Source organism: Strix uralensis, chromosome 2 (assembly GCF_047716275.1).
Source record: "Strix uralensis isolate ZFMK-TIS-50842 chromosome 2, bStrUra1, whole genome shotgun sequence".
In the NCBI taxonomy this organism is placed as follows: Eukaryota; Metazoa; Chordata; class Aves; order Strigiformes; family Strigidae; genus Strix; species Strix uralensis.
In genome coordinates, this window is record NC_133973.1 from 6,529,768 (window position 1) to 6,554,863 (window position 25,096).

General features: G+C 39.5%; 1 protein-coding gene across 3 annotated transcripts in view; it reads right to left on the reverse strand.

The window, feature by feature from the left end:
* The window catches only part of SPAG17 (sperm associated antigen 17), a 119,265-nt gene that overhangs the window by 25,397 nt on the left and 68,772 nt on the right, over nt 1–25,096 (reverse strand). For all 3 annotated transcript variants that reach the window (XM_074853919.1, XM_074853900.1, XM_074853909.1), the window contains exons 24-35: nt 24,175–24,383; nt 18,336–18,456; nt 15,189–15,553; nt 14,018–14,147; nt 12,182–12,402; nt 11,741–11,885; nt 10,772–10,926; nt 8,788–8,964; nt 6,556–6,683; nt 4,599–4,729; nt 2,822–2,949; nt 2,254–2,436 (exon numbers count right to left, since the gene is read on the reverse strand). In XM_074853919.1, coding sequence (XP_074710020.1) covers nt 2,254–2,436; nt 2,822–2,949; nt 4,599–4,729; nt 6,556–6,683; nt 8,788–8,964; nt 10,772–10,926; nt 11,741–11,885; nt 12,182–12,402; nt 14,018–14,147; nt 15,189–15,553; nt 18,336–18,456; nt 24,175–24,383 — 2,093 coding nt within the window. The remainder of the gene's footprint in view (nt 1–2,253; nt 2,437–2,821; nt 2,950–4,598; nt 4,730–6,555; nt 6,684–8,787; nt 8,965–10,771; nt 10,927–11,740; nt 11,886–12,181; nt 12,403–14,017; nt 14,148–15,188; nt 15,554–18,335; nt 18,457–24,174; nt 24,384–25,096) is intronic.

Sequence of the window (25,096 nt, forward strand, 5' to 3'; positions counted from 1 at the left end):
AGAAAAGAGTTTGTAGACGTAACGGACGTATATGATGCTTCTCAATGTCATAAAGGCCCTTTCTGTGAATTTGTGTGAATGGGTTATATAGATATCTAAAGGTTTGCATGGAGAAATAGTTCTTAGAAAACCCAACGCATCGAAGAGAGGAGTACATGCTGAGAAGGTAGCAGGTAAAAGCTGACCAAGGACTAATCAACTCTGAAGACTAACAATACTGTTGAATCTGCAAGAACTAATATACTAAGGACATCAAGAGTCTCTTGAATCTCTAGCAGGCCACTAGCACACACTAGATTCCACAATGAACTGTGTGACTTGGATCACATCCACCAGCTCTCTAGGTGCCCCTGGCCCATCAGTGTGACCCCCTGCTTCCAAGGCAGGTAGGTTTGGCCTCCCTGCACCAGCCAGGCAACTATGAGTGAGCGTGCAAGTGTCTGAGTAAACCCTGTGAGTGAATAAAGGAATGTGTTGAGTAAATAGCTGCTATTAATAATAATCAATTATATTATTAAGATCAGTTTATGAATATAAGGTGTTCTAACATTGTTTGTGATCTGTATCTCCCTCCTGTTTGATCTCCTATTAGGGAAAAGGAAATTTACAACATCATAATTGAAAAATTACATTCAGAAGAAAATTGGAACCTCTGTTTTTAGACAGGTGTTTACTTTGCCAGAATCACACTAAGTGCTACAGAAAAGAACACTTTTCTTTTCCCAGACTTCTTTATGCTTTAGAAGATCAGTTGGATGGAAAAAAAGCGTTCTTACAGAAGGCTGTCCTAACACACAACTCTACTAGAAAGCTATATGCAGTAATGAGCTTTGTGAATAGACAAGGTTTGCAGAAGCAATCTGTTTCCAGTTCCAGTTCTTTTTCATTCCTTTATAGCTCTTAAATCTTAAAGGAGATGGAGAAAGCAAGAATACCTTTTTCTTTAGATCCTGATTTAATTTTGACAAAGTGTATATTTGACTAAAGATTGAAGATACCTCTTTCTGGAAAAATCCATTAATTAATACTGATATATGAGCAACGAGGATATTTTCATTGCACATTAACACAATTATTACAAACGTTTTCTCAGTGCCAATAATTGCAATTCTTTCTTCTCAATGTAACAAACAGCATTCTTCTTTCTCTAAAAGAACAACATTAAGTTAATAGACTTACCTTGGGATTTTGGTGTGGAACTTTTTTTTATAGCGTTGCCTTTGAAAGATCAGTATGCACATTAAAGAATAATTTTTATATATTTATAAACTGTAAAAGGGTAAAATTTAATTCTAATAGACTAGCACGTCCCAAACATCCCACGGCTGAACAGCTGTCAATGTTTTTTTATTGCAAGCATGTCTTCTTTGAAATGTAATGTGAAAAAAAAAAAACCCTGACTGGCTACAACATGCTACTAACTTCAAAAATTTCACATGCTGTTAACTTTCAAATTTAGTCTGCAACGCCATTATCAATATATGTTAAATGAATAAATGATAGAACACGTGTATTTTGTTATTTTCTATTTGGTAAGTAAGAATGAGTTTTTAACTCTAAAATATCTTCTAAGAGCATCTTCATAACGTGAATTAAATAAATCAAAGTTTTATACCAAAACTAAGAACTATGAAGATGCTGACAACGATCAACTGCAGAACTTTCAGTTTCCATCTCAGAATACTTGCACATGAGGTGTAGCTTGCACCTTGTTATGAACCAGTCACTCATGAGGGATGGACACACGCTCTCAGAACGCTACAGAGCTACTTGTTAGACATGGACAGAGTGACAGAACTCAGACTTGAACCTGGAAATGTTCTGTACTGATTTATGAAAACAAATACATAACCAAAACTGGAGTGTGTCTCAGTGACCTTATAGCCAAGTTAACTGTAGAATTATGGTGGGTTAACAATTCTTGTACAACTTTATACATTTAAGTTTTTAAGGCTTTGTGAAGGAAAACAAACCTTAAGCAAAGTAATAGATATCAATACTGACAGAAAGCAAACTGTTAGTTCTGGATCCCACATATTTGCACAGAAAAGTAGGTTCCACAAGATATAAATGAAAACAGTTGAGCTGCTTCAAAAATACACTTTTCTCAGAGCACCCATCTACATATGAAATGCTGATTGTTCTTCAGAAGTAGCAGAATTTTTGTCTCAGGCATATACTGCAATTTCATGTCACCTAATTTGTCTGTTCTCTGTTGTTCACTGAAAGAATGAATAAATATGATTGTATTACCTTAAGGGAAAGCCGCAGCTTTTCTCTTAGTTCATCACTGAGCGGCTCATACTGGAATAGCTGACGGATTTGCAGTTTATTAGGACATTTTCGCACAGGTACTGGCAAGCACGTCTGCTCTTTGGATCCAATGCAGAGACCCTTCCAAGTCTGTGTTCTGACTGAGGGACCTGTGATCTTCCTCTGAACATAGACAAGAACAAACAAAAAGAGCAAGAGGCTACTTATTTAACTGACTAAATGCAGATATCAGCAACATGTGTCTCAGCTGAAAAGCACATGCTGTCCTTATAGCACCACAGATCTAGACAATAAAGTCAGTAGATTCTTGGGCACAAACTACGTATTCTAAAATTTCTCCATCTGGCAAGATGAACTCCCCTTAAAATTGCTATATCACCCTACAAAGAGTAGAAGATGACCAAGGTGACTACATTTTTCATCCCCTGTCCCTTGCTCTGCCTGCTTAATAAACTGGACAATGTCACATTGTTTAGAGCTGCATTTCCCTCCCCGTGACAAACATCTATTGCATAAGCAGCAAAAGACAATTCTGAAACAATTATACCTCAGGAGGAGAAAATGTGTCCCGGGTCCTTGTCTGAAGATTTGGAGGAACAATACTTTCTGGTTCTTTCTTCATTACCCAGGGGGAGGCTTCAGCCAAAGGGCGGAGGATAGTAATACTTAAAACACCTGGTTCAAAGACACATTTTGCTAAGAATCAGTTCAAATTCAAAAATGATGGACAAGTGTCTCAAACCTCCAGATAAAAATACACTTACCTAAGTATAAAACCCCTTATTATCAAGTGGCAAATCACCATGTGAAAATGCAATACTCATGGCTACAGATAATACTGCATCACTAAGGTGGTTACAGAATGGTTGGACGTGCTCGGATCACTGAGGTGATTATAGAATAGTTGGACAAGTTCAGATTACTCAGACCATGTTTAACTGCCTATGATACTTGCTTTGAGTCTTGGGCAACGGCTCAGTTGTACAGTGTGTGGAGTATCCTAAACAAGGAAGAGCAGACCATTGACCCATGTTTATTGAATACTAATCTCAGAAGTACATCATATTCAGAACACGCATAATTCTTCACAATCTGATCACTGGTTGGATTCCATTAGAGATGATTTATTATCTCTTTCTATTGTTCTAATTAATTTTAATGTTCTTCAAAATATCTTTTCCAACCCTCAAATCTACTTAATCTACTGTTATCTACCCCATAGGTGGCCTTCAAAATGGGTATGACCAGTGAGGTACTTTGTCACAATGATACAAAACTGTAGAGCTTTGGTGTCAAGGAAAATAGAGCCAGTATTGAGAAAAGTAGAGTATAAAGTCTGGAGAAGCAGATGTGCTACTATTACAAATGACTGTTGGTTGTGAGCAGGTTTTCTTGACTGGGATTTTCACTGGGTATGTATCTTCTCCATCTTCCTGATTTTCCACCTTCCCTATGTTTCTGTCTCCCCCAGACCCTTTTCTCTTTTCCTTTTCCCGTAGCAAAAAATTATTTCATTCAGTTTATACAATGGGGAACCGGTCATTATTGTGCATAGAAGTAGCCTTTAAAAATGTGCAAAACCTGGTAAGAGTAGTAGGTAGGATAGCTGTTCTCCATCTTTGATAAGAATGTCTTAGTACTTTACAGCTTGAAACAAACTATCCTTATCACACCTCCCATATTCAGGGCACCCATACGTTTCTGCCTTTTTAAAGATGTATTTGTTTTCTTAGGATCTACCTGTTACACTACAATGTATTTTATAGCAACACGGTAACTCCAACTAACTTTACAATGATAACCAATATTTCAGGATGTAACTTCTTGGATGGCTACTATGAGGTGGTTGGTGTCAGACACTACCGGCATCCCCTATTTCAGTCATATTTTTCCAGCTTCTTAATAACTGTATCATTTCCAACAGACAGACTGAGAGTCAACATCAGAGTATCATTGTCTTCACTGATAAATAGAGGTATAGGATTAATGAAAACTGGATACATTCAATGTTTTTGATGGTAAATACACATAGAATCCATGCATTTGGTAATCGCTTTTGTTTGCATGTCTGAGAGCAGATTAAGATATGCCAGTTGTTTGTTCACTTATCCCTTCACAGTGTCATTCAGTTAATTCTCTGCTTCCCAGAGTTTTCCACAAGCTCCTTCTCCCCTCCGCTTCACTGCCAGAAATGTGGGCACCTCTCTTCATGGGGAAAATCATTTTCAAATTTCCCATCCAAATAAGAGTTTTGAAACTTCTGACTCCACCTTTGTAATTATTTCTGTTATTAGCTTGACAGAAAAGAAATAAAATTTTCCTACCTGGACATTCTTGTACAGGATCCTGCAAGACAGCAGCAGCAGGATCACCAGAGACTTCGGCAAGATACTTGTGTACATCCCTGCTCCGCAGGAGCTCAGTTCCAGAACCATCTGCGTAGACGATGAAGAACCTACACAGCCAGTCACACAGATTGGATTGTATTGGGCACGGGAGGCAAGGTGTTGGCAGTGGGGGTCTGCAGGGCAGACTCTGTGAGGAGAGGCCAGGGGCTGCCCTGCGCTAGACAAAGATGGTCCCAGCCAGCTCCAACAGACCCCCCGCAGGACACAGCTGAGCCCCGCAGCCAAAATGGTGGCACCTCAGGGAAAGTGTGTAAGAAAGCAATAAGGCAAATGCTGGGTTCTGCACTTGGGCCACAACAACCCCCAGCAGCGCTACAGGCTTGGGGAGGAGTGGCTGGAGAGCTGCCAGTCAGAGAGGGACCTGGGGGTGTTGATTGACAGCTGGCTGAACAGAAGGCAAAAAGGCCAATGGCATCCTGGCTTGTATCAGCAATAGCGTGGCCAGCAGGGACAGGGAAGGGATCTTACCCCTGGACTCGGCACTGGTGAGGCCACACCTCGATGACTGGGTTCAGTTTTGGGCCCCTCACTCCAAAAAGGACATTGAATGACTCCAGCGTGTCCAGAGATGGGCAACGAAGCTGGTGCAGGGTCTGGAGCACAGGTCTGATGGGGAGCGGCTGAGGGAACTGGGGGGGTTTAGTCTGGAGAAGAGGAGGCTGAGGGGAGACCTCATCGCTCTCTACAACTCCCTGAAAGGAGGGTGCAGAGAGCTGGGGATGAGTCTCTTGAACCAAGGAACAAGCGATAGGACAAGAGGGAATGGCCTCAAGCTGCGCCAGGGCAGGGTTAGACTGGCTCTTAGGAAGTATTTCTTTCCAGAACGGATTGTGAGCCGTTGGAATGGGCTGCCCAGGGCAGGGGTGGAGTCCCCATCCCTGGAGGGGTAGAAGAGTCGGGCTGACCCAGCGCTGAGGGATCTGGTGTAGTTGAGAATGGTCTGTGTGAGGTTAATGGTTGGACTGGATGATCTTCAAGGTCTTTTCCAACCTTGATGATTCTGTGGTTCTGTGATTCTGTGAAAGGGCAAAATGCTGCACAGGCAGTGACGAGTGAAGGAAAAAGTACTAGAAACGGTCCTGCAGACACTGAGGTCAGAGAAGGAGGAGGAGGTGCTCCTGGTGCCAGAGCAGCTATTTCCCTGCAGCCCGTGGACAGGACCATGCCGATGCAGATGGGTATTTCCTGAAGGAACTGCAGCACACAGAAAGCCCATGCTGTAGCAGGTTTAACCAAAAGGACTGCAGCCCATGGGAAGGACCCACAATAGAGCAGAGGAAAAGTGTGAGGAGGAAGGAGAGGCAGAGAGGAGCTGCTACAGACTGATTACAACCTCCCATCCCCTGCACTGGCGGGACGGGGAGGAGGTAGAGGGGTCAGGAACGAGGCAGTGATGTTGAGCCTGAGAAAAAGAGGGGATGGGGGAAGGTGTTTCAGTTTTCATCCTTGTTTCTCACCATCCAACTCTATTTTAATCAGCCATGAATTAAATCAATTTTCCCGAAGTTGAAACTGTTTTGCATGTGACAGTAATTGGAAAGTGATCTCTCTGTCTTTATCTTGACTCACACCCTTTTGCATCTTATTTTCCCACCTTGTGCCATTGAAGAGGGGGAGTGAGAGAGTGGCTGGGTGGGTGTTTGGCAGCCCACCACACTGATAAAACTCAATGGCTTTCAAATTGCATTCCTTTCTAGATGACAAAAATGAAAAAGTACTGTGATGACATGAGAAGAAAATGGAACTCCAAGATGACGACATCAAATGTGCAAATACAGAGTACTGAACAAAGGAAGCACAAATCTACAAACCCTGTACAAATGCAGTGTAGTGAAGAAAGAAAGTGTAAACCTATGAATCCAGTGCAGTTTACCTGGGGACATGCTCATCATAAGCGATAGGTTTGTTAACTTCTGGGATTACTGATGCTGAACTTCTGTCTTCCTTGTCATCAGAGCCAATGCTAGGAACACACACAGTTGTGCTGCCATCAGCCATGACCTATACCAGAAATTACATAAAATGACTTGAGTTACATGATACATTTAAAACAGTAACTTGGTGCTGAACTGTAATATGACCTAGCCCAGTGAAAGAGACAGAAGAACCATATTTCAGGTTGAGCAACCTGAAGAAATGAAGAAGAAAACTATGCTAATATCACATGCTGATATTTAATAAATGCTCAAGGAGTGTTAGCTGTCAAATGGGGCCATCCATGCTTACGTTCCATCTTCAACATATGTATCTGCAGGCATCAACAGGCAACTTCACACAAAAATACTCACTTGCTGGTCAAGTCAGGTAACTGTATACTCAGACAGGTAGTGATGTACCTCTGTGAGGTATACATGTATCTAGGTATATACACCTACACACAGAGATATACACAAATATATACACAATTATATATATATGTCTATATGCTAATACATTAGTTAATAATTACATAGTACATACATATATACTTATATATAGGTATATATATAAATATACATGTCTGTATATTTATAAACGTGTATATACATACAAGTATGTGTATATATTCATCTATATATAGATATATAAGTGAATGTATGAATATATACTCCCATATATACACACATTTATATACACATTATTGACATATGAAGAGATATTAATTTTATATATATGCATTATATATATTTATCTACCTATATATGTATGGTGTATAAATATATACACATCTATATATGTGTTGATATATGAAGAGATATAGATAGATATAGATACAGATTATATATTTATATCTATTTACTTATATATGCCTATAGATATATATAGGTATGTATGTATAGAGGGGTCCCTTGTTAGGCATTATTCACTTTAAAAATATGGGCTCAGATAATCTGATGATAACACTAAGTGAATTTCTACAGTTATTTCCTTCTTGTGATTATTAACTTACATGACATTAATATATGCACACAAGGTATAATAATGCCTTTAATTCTTAGTATAGTCAGTTAAGGACAGATGCCTTTGGAAGATACAGTTTAAACCAGAGTGATGCAAAGGGTGGCCCATGAACTGAATCTGGCATACCCAGTCCATGACCATTGTAGTCTCAGGTGTGACCAGGACAGAGGGAAAACCATTCCTATTATAACTGCACCCAGTTGCCATCTCTACCAACCATTAATCGTACCTTTCTTACTACACCCCCCATATCCCCTGTGATCAGTGCTCCCACAGTACCTTTAACTGCCCCACAGCCTCCTCAGCCTCCTAAGTATCAGCTGAGAAAAAGGAGGATGTGCTGATCTGATGCCAAGCAACTTCTGTGCTGCTTTGAATTGCATCGATTTTGTATCTTTAAAATTTCTTCCCCTCTGTTGATCAGTTCAAAATTTGTTAGGGAGAGACTGACAGATAGTATAGATTGATATAAGCACATTCTTCAGCCTAGGAAACCAGGTTAAAAACTGTATTATAATACATGTGTCCAGCTGAACCTCAGTGCTGTTTCACAGGGATCTGGGAAAATGGTAGTGATAACAATTGCAACAATAGAAAGTATACTCTGAAGATTTACAATCACATTTACAATCTTTAATTAGAAAACAGTATGTATGTCACAGACACTTAGATGATGTTTCCTGAACTCAAAAGTAAGTATTAACCTAGCTCAAAAATCTCCCTTAGATGTGAAAGGATCACAGCACAATCAGTATGACTTTAAAGACTGAATCATTCCTTTTACAATATTTGCTTTATCAGGCAGATTAGAGTGTTTCTATGGACCTTCTGAAAAGTCAATATCCTATCTCACTTTTAATTCTCACTTGCAGAGATAATTTTTTGCTTTAAGACAAGTCATGTTAATTAAAGTAGCTTTACAGGTAAAGTAAACTCTAGACTATATGTTTTATTTCAGTCTCTCTAAAAAAGGTGGAAAGACCAAAAAAGGGAAACCCATCACATCCTCAAGAACATTTTAGAGACCTGATTCAGGAGCTTTTCCTTCTGATTAGCCAGGTTACTTTAAGAATAAGTACTACAAGGCTACAAGCTGACTCTGAGAGATGTTTCTAAGATAAAATTACTTGAAATGCAGAAACTTGTTTCCTTCCATGTATCTTACCTTGAAAAGATTTCCTTCAGGATCCATCATCTCACAAATAGTGCTGGAAGTGTGTTTCATAATGTATCTCCCTGCTTGTTTCTCTTCTTTCTTGCTGATGAAACCGTAAACTTCATGGGTATAAACTGCTGAGCAATCTTCATCAATGAAAAGAGAACCTGCCTTGAAGGGTAAAACCTATCACAGTAAGAAGGGAAGAGGTTCAGTCCTGAAAGGTGAACTCTTCAGTTTAGAAGTACCATGAAAATGAAGAAGAGATGCAAATCAAGAGGAGAGCTCTAAGACCTTTGCTACTGAATCATCCAGTTTTGAAGGACTAGAGGGAGAGAAAGAAGGAAGATGAGGTCAAAGAGTCAGGCTGATGTTAGTCTCTGTAATAGTTTAACTTCAGGAAATTTAAGCTTGTGATTTAAACATACATTCAAACAGTTGTGAGGAAATACCATAGAATATCTCAAGTTGGAAGGGACCCATAAGGCTCATCGAGTCCAACTCCCTGCTCCTTGCAGCACTACCTAAAACTAAACCGTATAACTAGAGCTTCATCTAGATGCTCCTTGAACTCTGGCAGGCCTGGTGCCATGACCACTTCCCTGGGGAGCCTGTTCTAGTGACCGACCACTCTGTCAGTGAAGAACCTTTTCCTAATGTCCAGTCTGAACTCCCCTGACACTTTCCTCGCGTCCTATCGCTGGTCACCAGAGAGAGGAGATCAGTACGTCCCCCTCCTTAAGGAAGTTGTAGACTGTGATGAGGTCACTCCTCAGCCTTCACTTCTCCAACATGAACAAACCAAGTCACTTCAGTCACAGCTTGTAAGTCTTGCCCTTGAGATCTTTCACCATCTTTGTCGCCCTCCTCTGGACACAGTCTAATAGTTTGATGTCCTTATATCAAGGCGCCCAAAACTGCACACAGTGCTTGGGGTGGGGCCACACCAGTGCAGTGTAGAGTGGGACAATCACCTCCCTCAATCGGCTAGCTATGCTGTGCTTGATGCACCCCAGGACACAGTTGGCCCTTTTTGCCGCCAGGGCACACTGTTGACTCATATTCAACTTGTGTCATCCACCCAAACCCGTACATCTCTTTCCACGGGGCTGCTCTCCAGCCTCATCCCCCAGTTTGTACATGTAACCAGGATTACCCTGTCTCAGGTGGAGAATCTGGCACTTGCTCTTGTTAAATTCCATACAGCTAGCGATTGCCTAGTCCTCTAGTCTATCCAGATCTCTCTGTAAGGTCTCTCTAACCTTGAGGGAGTCCACAGCTCCTCCTAGTTTAGTATCATCATCAGACTTAATGTACATTCAATTCTTGCATCCAGATCATTTATAAAACCATTAAAGAGCATTGGCCCTAAAATTGAGCCCTGGGGAACCCCACAGGCTGCCAGACTGATGTAACCCCATTTACTAAAACTCTCGGAGCCTGACCCATCAGCCAATTGCTCACCCAGCATATTATGGACTTGTCTAGCTGTGCGCTGTCCAGAAGGATACTGTGAGAGACAGTAACAAAAGCTTTGTTAAAATAAAAAAACCCCACATCCACTGGCCTCCTTTGGTCAACTACATGGGTGACACTGTCATGAAAGGAAACTAAGTTAGTTAAGCAGGACTTTCCCCTCGTGAACCCATGCTGGCTATGACCAATGACTGTATTGTCTCTCAGGTGTTTTTCAGCAACTCCCAGAATAACCTTCTCCATAATTTTACCAGGCACTGAAGTGGGACTAACAGGCCTGTAATTACCAGGGTTTTTCTTCTTCCCCTTCTTGAAAATTGGGACAACATTTGCCTGCTTCCATTTGACTGGGACCTCTAATATCTAAACATTGGCGGAGTATAAAAAAGATGGAATCATAAGATTTGTGAAGACTATAGAGAAGGGAGTTAAAATAGCCAAGGTGAGAGACACTGATGTCAGGGAACTTGGAACACAAAGATAAATTTCACTGTCACAAACTAAAAATAATTCCCACCTGATATGTTCCCTGTGGCTTTGCTATAATAGATGTCCCGTCTCCAAAGATGGTACAACAGGTACCATCCTCACAGTTTGTTGTAACAGTAGCAAACTCAGGATTCTCTACTTGTACACATTTCACCTTCCTTGTGATGGCTTCCGAGGGTTCATCTAAGAATTATACAAAACAACTAGACAGGAGCACATGAACCATGGAAAAGTCTTAGGATTCAATTTGCTTTTTCTCTCATAAGGCTGGACCTTTATCTCCTCAGTGAAAGACCCTCACACTTCATATCATCCTTTGTCACACAATTTTATGTTAGGTGAACAATATGCAACCTTCAAATTTTTGGACTGTGAATTCAATATAGGAAAATGCAACAGCAAAACATGTCTGTAACCATCTGGCTGGTGTGGTGAGGAGAGTACTCTCTAATTTATCAAGTACAGTACTAACCGTAATGATCTGGATATTTGTACCATACAAGTTGGACCACTGAAATTTTTTATGCGTGTGATACAAGCTCTAAGATGTGAAGAAATTCTCTTTCAGCAGAAGAAGTCAGGGAAAACAAATCAAACTGGTATGTTAATTTGGCCATTGCCTTCCCATCGAATAGAGAGACCAGTTCAAGATCATTGGTTTGGTTTTTAAAATCTCAGAGGGAGGTGTTCCACAACCAGAACTTTCTACTGTGTTTGAACACAACTGTCCTGACACCCACAAAATACACTTCGTGTTAGTTAGACAACTTACCCAGGGTCATGTAAGTTTATCCATGGAAAGAAAGAAATTTGCTTGTTTGCTGCAATGTAATTTTTGCACTGAATACTGATGAAAAAAAGACCAAGCAGACAAACTAAGCCTAGACTGCACTAGTGGATTTATTATCTAGGCTATTAGTATTAGCCTTCTTTAGAATATTGTGACAATTATTTGCCTCAAGATACAACAGAGATAAATGCTCCCTTTTGCTTTTACCTGTTTTCTCACTATCCTCTGGTACAAAAAGTTCTTCACAGTTTTGATAAAAAGTGGTGATCCTAGTACCATCAGCATGATCTACCACTCTGCTGCCATCTAGCTTCTCAACAATTATCACTTCATCATCTCGTACAGTCATAACCTGAAAGAATGAAGGAATAATCATTTATATCAGCTCTGTGATACTTGTAACAGCAACAACAGTAAAACAGGCATTATGTACTGAAACTCTGATGAAGCTAGACTGCTGCAATTTTATCTACTTCAGAGACCAAGGACTTACATTTTCTTCAAAATCTACAGCTTTTGTATTAGTAATAGTGTAATAACACAACCTGTAGGATATATGTTCAAAGAACAAATCCTACAACTGATATGATAGCAGTCCTGTCTCTTAAATTAGTGGACAGTGCTATAATAACACAAAACCAGTAATACCGTTCCATCAGCTGGGTCAGTTGCCTGATAGACTAAGAGTGGCTTCAGATCCATTCTCTTTGCTCCCTCAGTGCCGACTCGAATGCCCGATGGAGTTGTTGTTATCCAGGTTCCTGCCCAGTTCTCCTTAGGTTGCTCAGAATTAACCAGACCCTGCACTGAATTTTGAAACAACTCGTCCTTGTTTGGGTGTGATATGCTGTTTCTGTCACTGCCTCTTCCTGCAGAAACAAAAATTTCTGTATCAGACTTGGTATTCTTTAAGGCAAAAGACAAAATTAGTAAAGTGAAGAGTTTCTGTGAGTATTGGTTTTGACAGAATTGAAAGAACTGTTTATCAGGCTGGAGGAAAATTACAAGCGCTGTTACTCAAAGGTGTGCCCTTGAACTGATCTTTTTTAATGTGTTCATTAATGACACAGAAAAAGTAAACAACATGGTAATGACATCTGATTATGATGTGACTTTGGAAGGGACTACCAATGCAGAAGAAAATCTGAATGGATTACAGGAAAAAACCAATCCAAAACCGTCCCATGAGTTTGAAGATTAAAGTAATAGGAATTCGATACAGCCTATTAGAATGAAATTGAATGAAAAAAGGAATAAAAATAATTTATGCTTCAGACAAGTTTGCAACAGTAGAAGAAAAGAAAGACCCGGAGGTATCATCCATACAGAATGACTACAAGTTATCAGTGTGAAAATATGGTGACTAAAAAGGCAAACACAATCTTATGGTGCATCAGAAGAAAAGGGATGGAGATTCCATTGTGAAAGCTAATGGAGAGATCTTATTAAGAATGTGATAGAGAACTCTGGTCTCCAATATTCAAGAAAAGGAACTTAGACTAAGTGTATGCAAAAGACAGCAGCGTAGTCCAGAGAGGAGTCTAAAAGGCTCACAGCGTATACATCCCAGGAAAAAAAAAAAAGCCAAAAAGAGATGAAACTTTTCACTGTAAAGTTGTCAAGACTAAGCAGTGGAGAAGAAAGGTGGGGTGGAAAAGTGATCATAAATAAAAGATAAAGAATAAAGGATAAACACTGGTCACAGATACAGAGACTGAAAATTAGAAGACGGTTTGTCAGGGAAGTTCTCATACATCCTTCCAGTTATCCTAAGGAATATCCTAAGAACAAGGACTGGACTTGATGACTTGAAAGTCTGTTTCTGAGAGATTTTTCTCTTTGGCAGCAATTTTTATTCACATACTTTCAATAAATTATATGTTAATATTATGACAGGTCATAACTATTCTTTGCACTAAGGAGCACTGACAGTGATCTCGGACTACACTCTGAGGTATGAAGTAAACTTTTATTTGTTTTTTTCTTAGTCAAACAAAATAATGTTAAGAATGGTTATACTGGGACAGACCATAAGTCCGTACAACCAATTAATAATTACCAATAGTAGGTGCCTTGGGGTACATGCAATGAGAAAGAAAAATACAGCAAGTCCTCTGCAAGAGAAGCAGTTCTCAGTACCAAGACTCAAACTGTGTAACACATATGCAATGTTTGGACACTGCTGTATTTACGAGGATTTCTTTTAAAATGCTTTGTGTTGAATCACTCTGCTACTGATGTAGTTCTTACACACCCTTTTACTTTAAATTAAGAGTCCTAGCATGTTAGAAGAAAAAGAAATCTGGAGTAGGAGAAAAAGGATTTGATATGAAGGTAACAAATTAGCAGCTGAGTACAGATGCTGAGTACAGATAAAATTGCATTTTCACACTGGCAGAATTATCAGACTAAAGAAATAAGCCCTTTATCAAGTATCATCAGCCCTACTAACTTTAAATCTGTCCAAAACACTGGAAATGTTACCTTTCTTAGCGCCAGTCTCAGGTGAAGGCTCTGATTCTGGTAACAGTTGCATGTCATCTGGAATTGTAGGTGGTGGTAGGACAGGACCAGAATCAGGACTCCTACTCATTGTGCCATCAGCAAACAGAATCTACAGCAATCAAGGACATACTAGAGGTTAAAATCACTTCAAACACCAATAAAAAGTCTCAAAAGAATGTGTCACAAATGCAAGAGTCACTAGAATATTGTAGGTGAAGGAGAGGAAAAAAGTAAAAGACTTTGAACGAATACAAGAAATAAAGAAGTTATCTCAAAAAGAAAGGACTGCTAATTGCTGCAGTTCACAAATATAATTAATGGGGACTCTATTTATTAACAAACAGGCACTATAAAAGTAAACAATAAAGATTATTCGAATGTTTAAGTGATCAAAGGTTGATGCCTTTTTTTTTTGTTTTTGTAGCAGTGGTAATGCATCTGTATCATCATATTGATCTGTATTCAGGTATTCCCCATGTCTAGGATTGTTGTTCATTTTTTAGCCATCAAGACAGCTAACAAAAAGAAGTCATGGTTATTTATCTTATCATAGCTGGCTTCAGAGATCTGCTGTCCATTATACTTCACTCTTGATATGTATGTTTCCTGTGTGGCAGGGAACAATTGTCCCTGAATTAATTTACAAATACAGTACAGATGTTCTAGGGAGAAGATGGTACAATGTGGAAAACAAATGGACAACATATAGAAACATCTCAAGAGCTACAGTTACTGTAAAGTAATTATTTCTTCTTTTTTGAATACTTATCTATATGCAATACATTCAGATCTTTTCTGGATCCCATACGACTGTTTAGATGACTGAAAAAATATATGGATGCTTTTGTGTTGCCAAAAATACCCAAAGCCCAATTAATCTACACTTCAGATGTTTAAATCCAGGAATGAAGTTCTCAAAATTCATCTATCACCTAATCCCAAAGTTGCCTAAAGACTTCACATGCCTAAAATTTTCATCATTAAAGCTCCCTATGTGCCTTAAGTTCTGATTCTGAAAAAAGCTGACAGCGTTTTAGTCTTGACATGGCTGCATAACTCAGTGGTAACTGAACACTATCTCAGTTGACAAGCACAAGTTCAAGGGTAATCACACATGCAGACTGCTTTCAATGAATTCTACTAAACATACCTGGCTAGATCCATCCATCATGTACTTTATGACAGTTCCTTGACTGGTGATGACTCTTGACACCTCTTGTTCTGTTTGCCTTGCCACAGATGTATACAGATGAGAGTTCTTTACCTTTTGGGGATAACTCTGCCTAACCAGAATTTCCAGAGTAGGCTGCTTGGCCCGTTCTCTTTTGCTGTCTTTGTGCTTTATTTCACCTTCTGTAACCTCATGTGCCTTCTCTCCACTTTCCATAACCTCTTCTGCCTTTGCTTCATTTGCTCTGGCCTTACTTTCCCCAACCTCCTCATCCTTGGCTTCATCTGCTTTGGACTCACTTTTCTTTATGACCTCTTTCTCAGCTTCAGCTGTAGCAGCTTCACCTTTCAAATTTGAAAACAAATTCTGAATTACTTAATACTGCATAGCAAACATTCAAACAGTGCTAAACACCCATCAGCATGGTGTCTACAGAAGGTATGCAACTTTAGGTGAGTAAGAAGAACCCTCCTCTGATTCCTCCATAATCCACAGAGTAAGAGACAGACTTTGTTTTACAAAGAACAATTCAAAGCAGTCATCTACTCAAAAACTCTGCATCCTTCTGTGGAGGTGTCTGTCATTCCAAATGAAAATAAGGGAGATCTGAAGATGGATTTATTATGGATGTTGAACTTTTGGAAGACTGACATTAGGTGAGAGGAATTTCCTAACTGCCCATACAGGTGAAAAAAGTTACTGAGTTTCACTAAGTTTGAGTTTGTATAGAAACTGAAGTTACATATTTTATCTACTTGAACAACTAAGGTTTTTATATTGAATTATGGCAGTGTTGAGTGTGTTAATGAGTATAATTATGGTAGTTGTGTCAACAGACTACATGTATGTGTCCGTAATTGCTCTGTTCACCTCAACCATTAGCTACTTGCCAAACTATGTACGTTTGAAAACCCTCTGCATGCTCTTTACTTCACACCAGATGCAGCAGAGCACATTTACCCTAAACTGGCAAAATGTGCCAAGCTGGCTGCATCTACAGAGACAGAGATGTGACCATCCCACTCAGTGCTTGTCAGACCACACTTGGAGTACCATGTCCAGTTCTGGACCTCACAATTCAAGAAAGATGCACACAGACTCAAGAAGGTCCAGAGGAGGGCCACAGAGATGACTGAAGGGCTGGAGAACCTGTCCTGGGAGGAAAGACTGCAGGAGTTAGTCTCTTCTCCCTGGAGAAGGCTCAGGGGGAACTTCATCACAGTATTCCAGTACTTAAAGGGCAGCTTTAAAAGAAGAGAGAGGGCAGAAGTTCTCTCTTCACAACAAGCCACATGGAGAAGACAAGGGACAACTGGGAGAGGTTTCATCTTGATATAAGAAAGAAATTTTTTACAGTGAGAACAATTATTCACTGGAACAACCTCCCCAGGGGCACGGTAGAGACCCCAATGCTGGAGGCTTTCAAGATGCGATTGGACAAGGTTCTAGATAATCTCATCTAGGCTTCCTTTCCCACAAAAGGTTGGACCAGATGATCTTTTGAGGTCCTTTTCAACCTGGGCTGTTCAATGATTCTATGATTTTGTTATAAAAAGTAAAGAGATGTCTGAGAAGAAAAAATGAGGGAATCTTCCACTAGCAATTCAGGTCTATGCGGCCAAAAAAAAAATCAAGACATTGCTGTCTTGCATGATTATAAAGTTGTGCTGGATCCTTGTGTACCATAATACATTTATTAATGCTATTTAATACAAATTTCTATTTTTTATTAATTTATATACACTTGGCTGGTTTCTAAAAGATATGTTGTTTCATCAGTTATCAGGAAGATAAATGATTCTGCTGTTTTTTATGCAACAGCTCACACATAGGATGTGTTGGAATTACTGCTAGCACATAATTGGTGTGTGATAAATCTGGTTTATTCCTGGATATGGGCACCTCTGCAGTTGTGCTGATCTATTTTCACATACTCAGTATCTCCAATACAGCCTGGACTGGACAGATTTGTTGTACGTAGGTATTAAATGACATCTATAGGTGACTGTTTTTAAAACTGACCAGATGACAACAACAAAATTCACAGTTGTTTGCTTCAAAACCTAACGGCATGACTACAAAACCTCAAGATTTACTACAGTTTACAGTATGCAAAGATAATCCTCATGCTGGTTTTCAAAAACACTGGGAAATTGAATCATTACAGAAGGATATGCCAAACACAGAAACTTACAAGTATCTATATACCCTATCTGTCTTCTGAAGGAAATTCAACGATAAGGGCAGAAAGGCTTATTATGACCATCTTCTTTGTATGTACTAGGTGGCATAAACCAAAGGACTTATGGGAAATAATTCCTGTTTGAAACTGATTGTGTTTTTTAGAAAGGCAAGAAAACCTGATTGTAAAATACCCAGTAGCAGAGAGTCCATCACAGCATGGGTTAGTTCTGTTAATCATTCTTACCATTAAAAAATTAGTAAAGAAATGAGTACTTAAATCTAGTATAAAGTACTATTCAGTTTCAAGCCCCTGAAATTTCTAATACCTTTGTGTACTGTGTTTACAAGCTACCACCAAAATTTGGTTTCCTTGTACTTCCAGACTGGCACCAGTCATTCCTTTGGCCTTTTCTTTGGTTATTAAATTGAGTTCTCTGGTGACATGAGCTCACTGTAAGAATCATCTTCCTATGCTTTAATCGTTCTTGTCACTCTTTCAAAATATGAACATCTTGTGGACTTACAAACAATACATACAATTCCAAAGGAGGTACAGATATAGGTAACATAACAATCTTCCTGTTATCACTCACGATTCCTTGATATACATGCATTTATGAATTGAATTTGTTAATTTTTCTTTAGCATTCCAATATACATGCATATTCAACTGATTATCCAACATGACTCCCAAGTGCTTTTTAGGGTTGCTGCTTCCCTGCCTCCAATCTGTTATGTCCAAGAACTTCTACATTTTAGATTTGTTTGAATTAAAACACATTATTCATGTTGCAAATACTATTAAATAGACATTATGACAGACTTAATCTGAGACATTAAAAAATTCATATTGTTACATCTAAACCCATCAAGGCAGAAGTAATTTTCTTCTGTAATTTTAACTTTTAAATTCCTTATTTTGCAGTGGCTCTGAAAACCAACCTCCAAAATTTTCACCAAGGAAAGTTAATACTAGTCCATTGGGACAGGAGACGTTCAAACTTGGGAAAGTGAGAGCATTTGACATCACTTGTGTTTGTGAAGCCGATTCTTCCATTTCCATCTACAGAATGAAACATGAATTAGTTTTATTCCATGTTTTAAAAGAATAAAGAAAAAATTAGACTACAGATTTCAGTTGTAACAAAACATTTTTTAAAAAGTGCTTTCTACCACTGATGTTTAACATTTTGAGAATTTATGGATTCTGAAGTGGAAACATTAGCTTATCATCTTTGATTATGCTATCTTCTTTTATTCTTCTTTATTAACCCTTGAAAAACAACCCTTCCTAACTTTATTCATTTTGCTGAGTCTTTATGCTATCTTGTGCACGGTGTCAAGATGAGATGACAATAAATGGGTCATGTGAAGCAGAAGAGCGTGAAATAATTCTTGAAGTTGCACATCAGTTATTTTACTTATGATCATTAAAAGAGCACAAAGGTAAGTAGAACAGAAATACTTCCAATCTGCTGCAAATACAGCACTGACTTGAGAAGAGGATGGGAATGAATGTTTGATAGTCAAAACACATAATCCTCTTTGCACTGCTCTGTAGTGGAAACTGTTCTGGCAACTAGAAAAGATTAGGTTGACCTAAGGAATGTCTGAAGACCCTGGAACATTTGGAAAAAATACAGCACTGGCCCCTTTGATGTCATCCCCCCAAAACCTATGTGACTGTTCTGGTTTCAGCTGGGATGGAGTTAATTTCCTTCCTAGTAGCCTGGTACAGTGCTGTGTTTTGGATTTAAGATGAGAATAATATTGATAACATACCAATGTTTTAGCTGTTGCTAAGCAGCGTTTACACTAAGTCAAGGACTTTTCAGCTTCTCACACCACCCCACCAGCGAGTAGACTGGGGGTGCAAGAAGCTGGGAGAAGACACAGCCAGGACAGCTGACCCAAACTGTGCGAAGGCATATTCCATACCATATGACATCATGCTCAGTATATAAACTAGGGGGAGAGCTGGCCGGGGGCCGCTGCTTGGGAACTGGTGGGTGGTAAGAAAGTGTGTTGTGCACCACCCCTTTTGTATGTTCTAATTCTTTTATCATTATTATTCCTATTATTTTCCCTTCTTTTTCTGTCCTATTAAACTGTCTTTATCTCAACCATGAATTTGACTTTTCTTTTTCCCAATTCTCTCCCTCATCCCACTGCCAGGGAGCGGGGAGTGAGCAAGCGGCTCTGTAGAGTTTAGCTGCCTGCTGGCTTAAACCACGTCCGTGACAATGAACTACACTATGCCTGCAGTCATAAGACAAAAACAGTTTTGGGTTGCAGACAGAGGTAACAGACAGAACTTGTCCTGGTATTACCCCATATTCTTGATTTTTAGGAATAAAAATATAAGGAAAAAATGGCAGATGTTTTGCCACCTGTTTTTCACCATAAAGGATGTTGTACATTTTATGGTTACTTTACATAATATTACTAGATAATTAAGGCTACTCTCAATACCCTAAGATCATAGTCACAGGATCGTGGGGTAGAAGTCGCAGAATACAGCAGAAGTAACCCTCAGTTGTCATCTACTTCTCCCTGTCTAATGGTAAAAAAAATAAGTATACCTATATCATTAGAAAAAACTGTTAATGTAACATATTCTAAAAATTTCCAGGGCTGGAGGTTTCCCGGCAATCTATTCCAGTGCTTTACCTTGATTAACCTTACTGACATTCTCCTATCTGTTAGCCTGAATTTCTCTTGCAGAAAATTAGTTTTCTTCTGATCATTTCTTCTGATTATTTGGGCTAGCATAAGAGATGATGGTGTCCCTTTAGCTCTCCACCGAAGGCTATTCTGTCTCTGAACTCTACATCAAACAAACCCAAGCCAAGTCTTTTAATCTTTCCCTACCAGACAAGTTTTCTAGACGTCTGATCTTTCTTGGTGCTTTCCTTAAAACTCTCCAGTGTGGCACGTATTTTTCCTGCAGCGCAGTATCCATAACTGGACACAGTGCTTCAGCTGAGGCCCTACCAGCCCTGAATGGAAAATAACTTCACATATTTAGCAGGCTGCACTCCTGTTTGTTCACCTTAATGTGGTCTTTGCCCTTCTCACAGCAAGATGGCATTGTTGACTTATGTATAGCTTGTGATCTGTTGCAACTCTCAGACCTTTCTCTGTAGAACTGTTATTGATATAACTATTATCCATTCTGTAGATACGTATTGATTATTTATATGTTATTCTACAACCTAGCTCTTATTCTTACTGAATTGCATCCTATTTTACAGACCATGTCCATGTGACTTGTCAAGTTCACTTCAGAATCTAATCCTGTCCTCCAAAATACTTGCAGACTCACACAGCCAATTGCTGTATGCACTAATATGAATACTCTCTGTCTGAAGACATTCTAAACCAAAGAGTAAAAAGCCTGTTGGAAGAAGAGAATGAACTTAGATGTCCTCCTGACAGAATTTTAATGGTAGGGGTATTTGTTTGTACAGGGTTCATTTGTGCCACACAATTGCTGTATGTTGTGCTGAGTGCTGTTTGGCAACTCTCTAACACCACTTTCCATACTCATGCTCTTTAAATACCTAAACTTGTTGAAATTAGGTCAGCTGGACTTTTTCTGGACATGGACAGAATCCATGTTGAAACAAGAGCCGCAGCATTACTTCATTCACTAGGTACCATGGAAGCAGCATAAGTATGTTGTGTTTAGAGAGTCTTCCAAGGCTATTCTTACAACTCTAAGTAGGTGTTCATTCTTGTCTGTCTTATTACTCTCTCTCATTTGTTTTGTAATGGAAGCTATCTTCTGTTTCTAATAAACCTGCACTGCATTTAACCCTTCATTTCCATATTGCCCATTCTACATCTTTGAACAGTTCAGCCCAGCTCTGTCAAAAGAATCATGATCTCTATTGCCAAGGGAGCTGAGAAGACAACTTATAAGCCTCTAGTGAGGGCAGAGCAAGAATGATTCTGGGAGAAGTGGCCAAAAGTAACAAGAGTAGACAGAAGACCAGTTTTCCAAGATATAGTTGTATTGCGTTTATGTGTGGCGGGGTTTTGGTAGCAGGGGAGGAGACTACAGAGGTGGCCCCTGTGAGGACCTTCTCAAAACTCCCCCGGCTCCAAGTCAGACCCGCCACTGGCCAAGGCTGAGCCAATTAGTGACGGTGGCTGCACCTCTGCGATAACATATTTAAGAAGGGGAACCTGGGAGGAGGGGTGAGGGCAATACCTCTGCAAACACCGAGGTCAGTGGAAGAAAGGAGAAGGTGGGGGAAGTGCGCTGGAGCAGAGACCCCCCTGCAGCCCGTGGTGAAGGGCAGGTTGTGCTCTGTAGAGCAGATGCTGAACTGCAGCCCGTGGAGCACCCCATGCCGGAGCAGGTGGCTGTGCTCAAAGAAAGCCAGGACTCTGAGGGAAGCCCCCACTGGGGCAGTCTGTTGCTGGGAGGATTGAAACACGTGGCAGGGACCCATGCTGGAGCAGTTTGTGAAGAGCTGCAGCCCGTGGGAAGGAGCCATGTAGGAGAAAGTTCATGGAGGGCTGTCTCCCATGGGAAGGATCCCATGCTGAAGCAGGGAAAGTGTGTGAGGAGTGGCAGAGGCAACAGTTGATGAACAGACTGCAACCCCCAACCCCTGCCCCCCTGCACCACTGCAGGGGAGGAGGTAGAGAAATCGGGAACAAAGCTTAGCCCAGGAAGAAGGGAGGGGTGGGGTGAAGGTGTTTTTAAGATGTGGTTGTATTTTTCACTATCCTACTCTGATTTGATTGGTAAATTGGTGGTGGTGTTCAAGTTAAATTGATGTTCTTTCTTCCCAAGTCATGTCTGTCTTTTGCCCATGACCATAATTAGTGATTCATCCCCCCCATCCTTGTCTCGATCCCCGAGCCTTTTGTTATATTTTCTCCTCCCCATCCTACTGGTGGGGGGAAGGAGTGAGTGAGTGCCTGCATGGTGCTGTTTCCCTCTGGGCTTAAACCATGACAATAATTCTGAAAAAGGAACATTCAGATCTTCAGACCAGAAGGTGGTGAATCTTTTCAGGGCAATGCCCTACAAAATGGTAAGAAGTAGTGAAGTAGAGTTTCATGAAATGCCTCTGAAATTGGAAGCCACCACAGTTGTATGAACTAGTGTTAATTTTCCATGGAGAAATTCTGAAGAACAGGACAAAAGAAAAAACAGTGGAGGAAAAGATGGTAGACCTGGTGTCACTCATGTTCTTTACATATCCCTCACCAGTCTAGAGAAGAAGCAGAACATAAGGAGGAATGACTGGGTTAATGGAAGGAAAATTGGTCATGAAAAGTATTATATGCAGTAGATTGGACTTTGGCTCAGGGTGAGAACTGGGACATTCTATTAGCAGTTCTTTCTGCATCATACTTGATTCATTTCAGTATGACATTTCAGTCATACTTGATTAAAGATGGAACCAAGTAGGGGGAAAATTAAAACACACTACTACATGCTTTAAATATTTTTGCAGTTAGTCTGGAAAGATATTAAGAATCACATTTAACAAGCACATTATGTAGAAATGATACCATTTTGTAACTTGATCAGGTTAAAAGGGATAGCTTTTTATCATAACTATCATTAAAGAATTATCCCAGACAGTATACTTTAGAGCATTAGTGTTAAATGAAACTGTTTATGGACCTCATTGCTTTGTGTGCTGATTATGCCTATTTTCAGAAGACTGTCCTTTTCTAAACTGAAGGTGGTAACTAAATTGATTCTCAATACTATTCATGTTCATTTTTGTCCTTGTCTCAGAATTTTGTATTTTAATTGTGTTCATTTCTAGGACACTGCTGGTTAGAGAAAACAGTGTCAAAAAAGAAAAGAGGTTAAATTGTCTCAAATAGAAAACTCCTGCACCCTCTCCCACCATCCTGCTGATATCTCCTCCCGTATTTCTTTGAGAACTTTTCATTTAACTCATACTCTGGCTGATCTGTGAGATCACTGGACCAAACAAACCTCCTGTGTTTACCTACAATATTCTGCCAATAGTTTACTAACGACCTGAAATAATCTAGGTTAGACATTTTGCAGAGGGGAACTGTGACCCAATTCTGAACTGCTATGGCCTCCCCCACTCACATGTTTTAATGCCAAAAAGCTTCTCACAGAGGTCTGTGGAAGATATTCAAAATCAAATGCTGTGCATTTCTGAGGCACATGGTCCTGTAATTCCTGTATTACTCTGTGCTAAGTATTCCATAACAGAAATGTCATCCATCCTTTCCAAAGACCCGTCCTGTGATAGAAGTACTTCAGTTATAGGCAAAAGTAACTTCCTCAAGTGGTTGGTCCCTGGCTTGTGATCAGCTGGAAAGACCAAACTGCAGAGCAAGCTTTTGCAAAACTGTCTCCACTAATTTACTGGTTGGTTAGACTTGGCAATACAGGTTTTGGAAAGCACAGAAAAGTTCTCTTACTTGGTTAAACTAAAAATTAATTTCTAGAGCAGTTTGAGTCACTGAGATATGTAACAGGTGTAACTGTAAAGCCAAAATTGACAAAAATATGTGGATCATGGAAGACACACTGCTCTACATCGTGGAGTTGTAAAGGCTAGCTTCATTAGCAGCTGCCAATATGTACATCTGAGAACAACTGGAAGAGTAAAACATATCCTGGAAGAACCATAAATTGTTAGGAATTTGTTAAGGCACAGCTCAAAGTCCTCTGAGAAGAATATATGCTTCTCTTATGCAAGTTTATGTATCTGGATTTTTTGTTTGTTTCTTTTCTGTGTTCACTGGATAATGTCTATTCTCTTACCTTTCCTTTTTCTTGCCTTACCAGGTCATCAGGTGGTGGAGGGCCTATTTTGCTATGAGTTGATTTTGTAGATGATAGAGATTTTCCTGATTTTTGTTTGATGGACTTATCTTTTTTCCCTGAAGCTGATGTAACAGGAGAAATTACGGTCGGAACGTGAACAGAAGGGATGTTCAGAATTCTTGATAAAACAGGATCTGTTTCATCATCTAAGGAAGAGAAAAACAATATTTTTAATGCATTTAGGTTTCATAAATGTAAATGGCCACATTTTATTTCTTAACAAGATTTTGTACACTGAATTTTACCTTTCGAATAATAACCTTAGTGGGGGACTTCATTATTTCAGACAGAGGGACTGAATATATGAAATTATTTAGAAAATCTTTCTACAGACTGACTACTCATCAGCCTAAAAGGCATCTTGAAACTATTGTTTCCCACAGGTTGTCACTTGCCTCTCAAAAATAGAAAATACAGATTTTTAAATTCTCTTTTACCTCCAGAATACTTAGATAGGTGGAGACATTTTGAGTCTAGTATCTAGGAAATGATCACTGTTGTTATGCTTTATCATGGGCTGATCCAGCATGGACTGACTCCAGCAGTATTGCACTACGTAGCTCTGTTTTGCTATAACGATTCAGAAAGCTTCTGATGACCTAGACTTGCTAAGATTCTCCCAATTCTTAAATAAATGAAGCAAGCTTGATTTGCTTAGTAGTTTCTACAAAGTATGAAGTTTACCAAGTCAGTCATTTCAAGAATGTTGCTAGGAAGACTTCCAAAAGTCCTTTTTTTGTTTTGGTAAAATTACATTTCAATTCTGTTTCTTCCAATGAACAGTATTATTTAATGTGAAAACCAATACATCAGGCAAAGAAATGTTAAATAACTCATTGACAGACTGCAAGCCAGATCA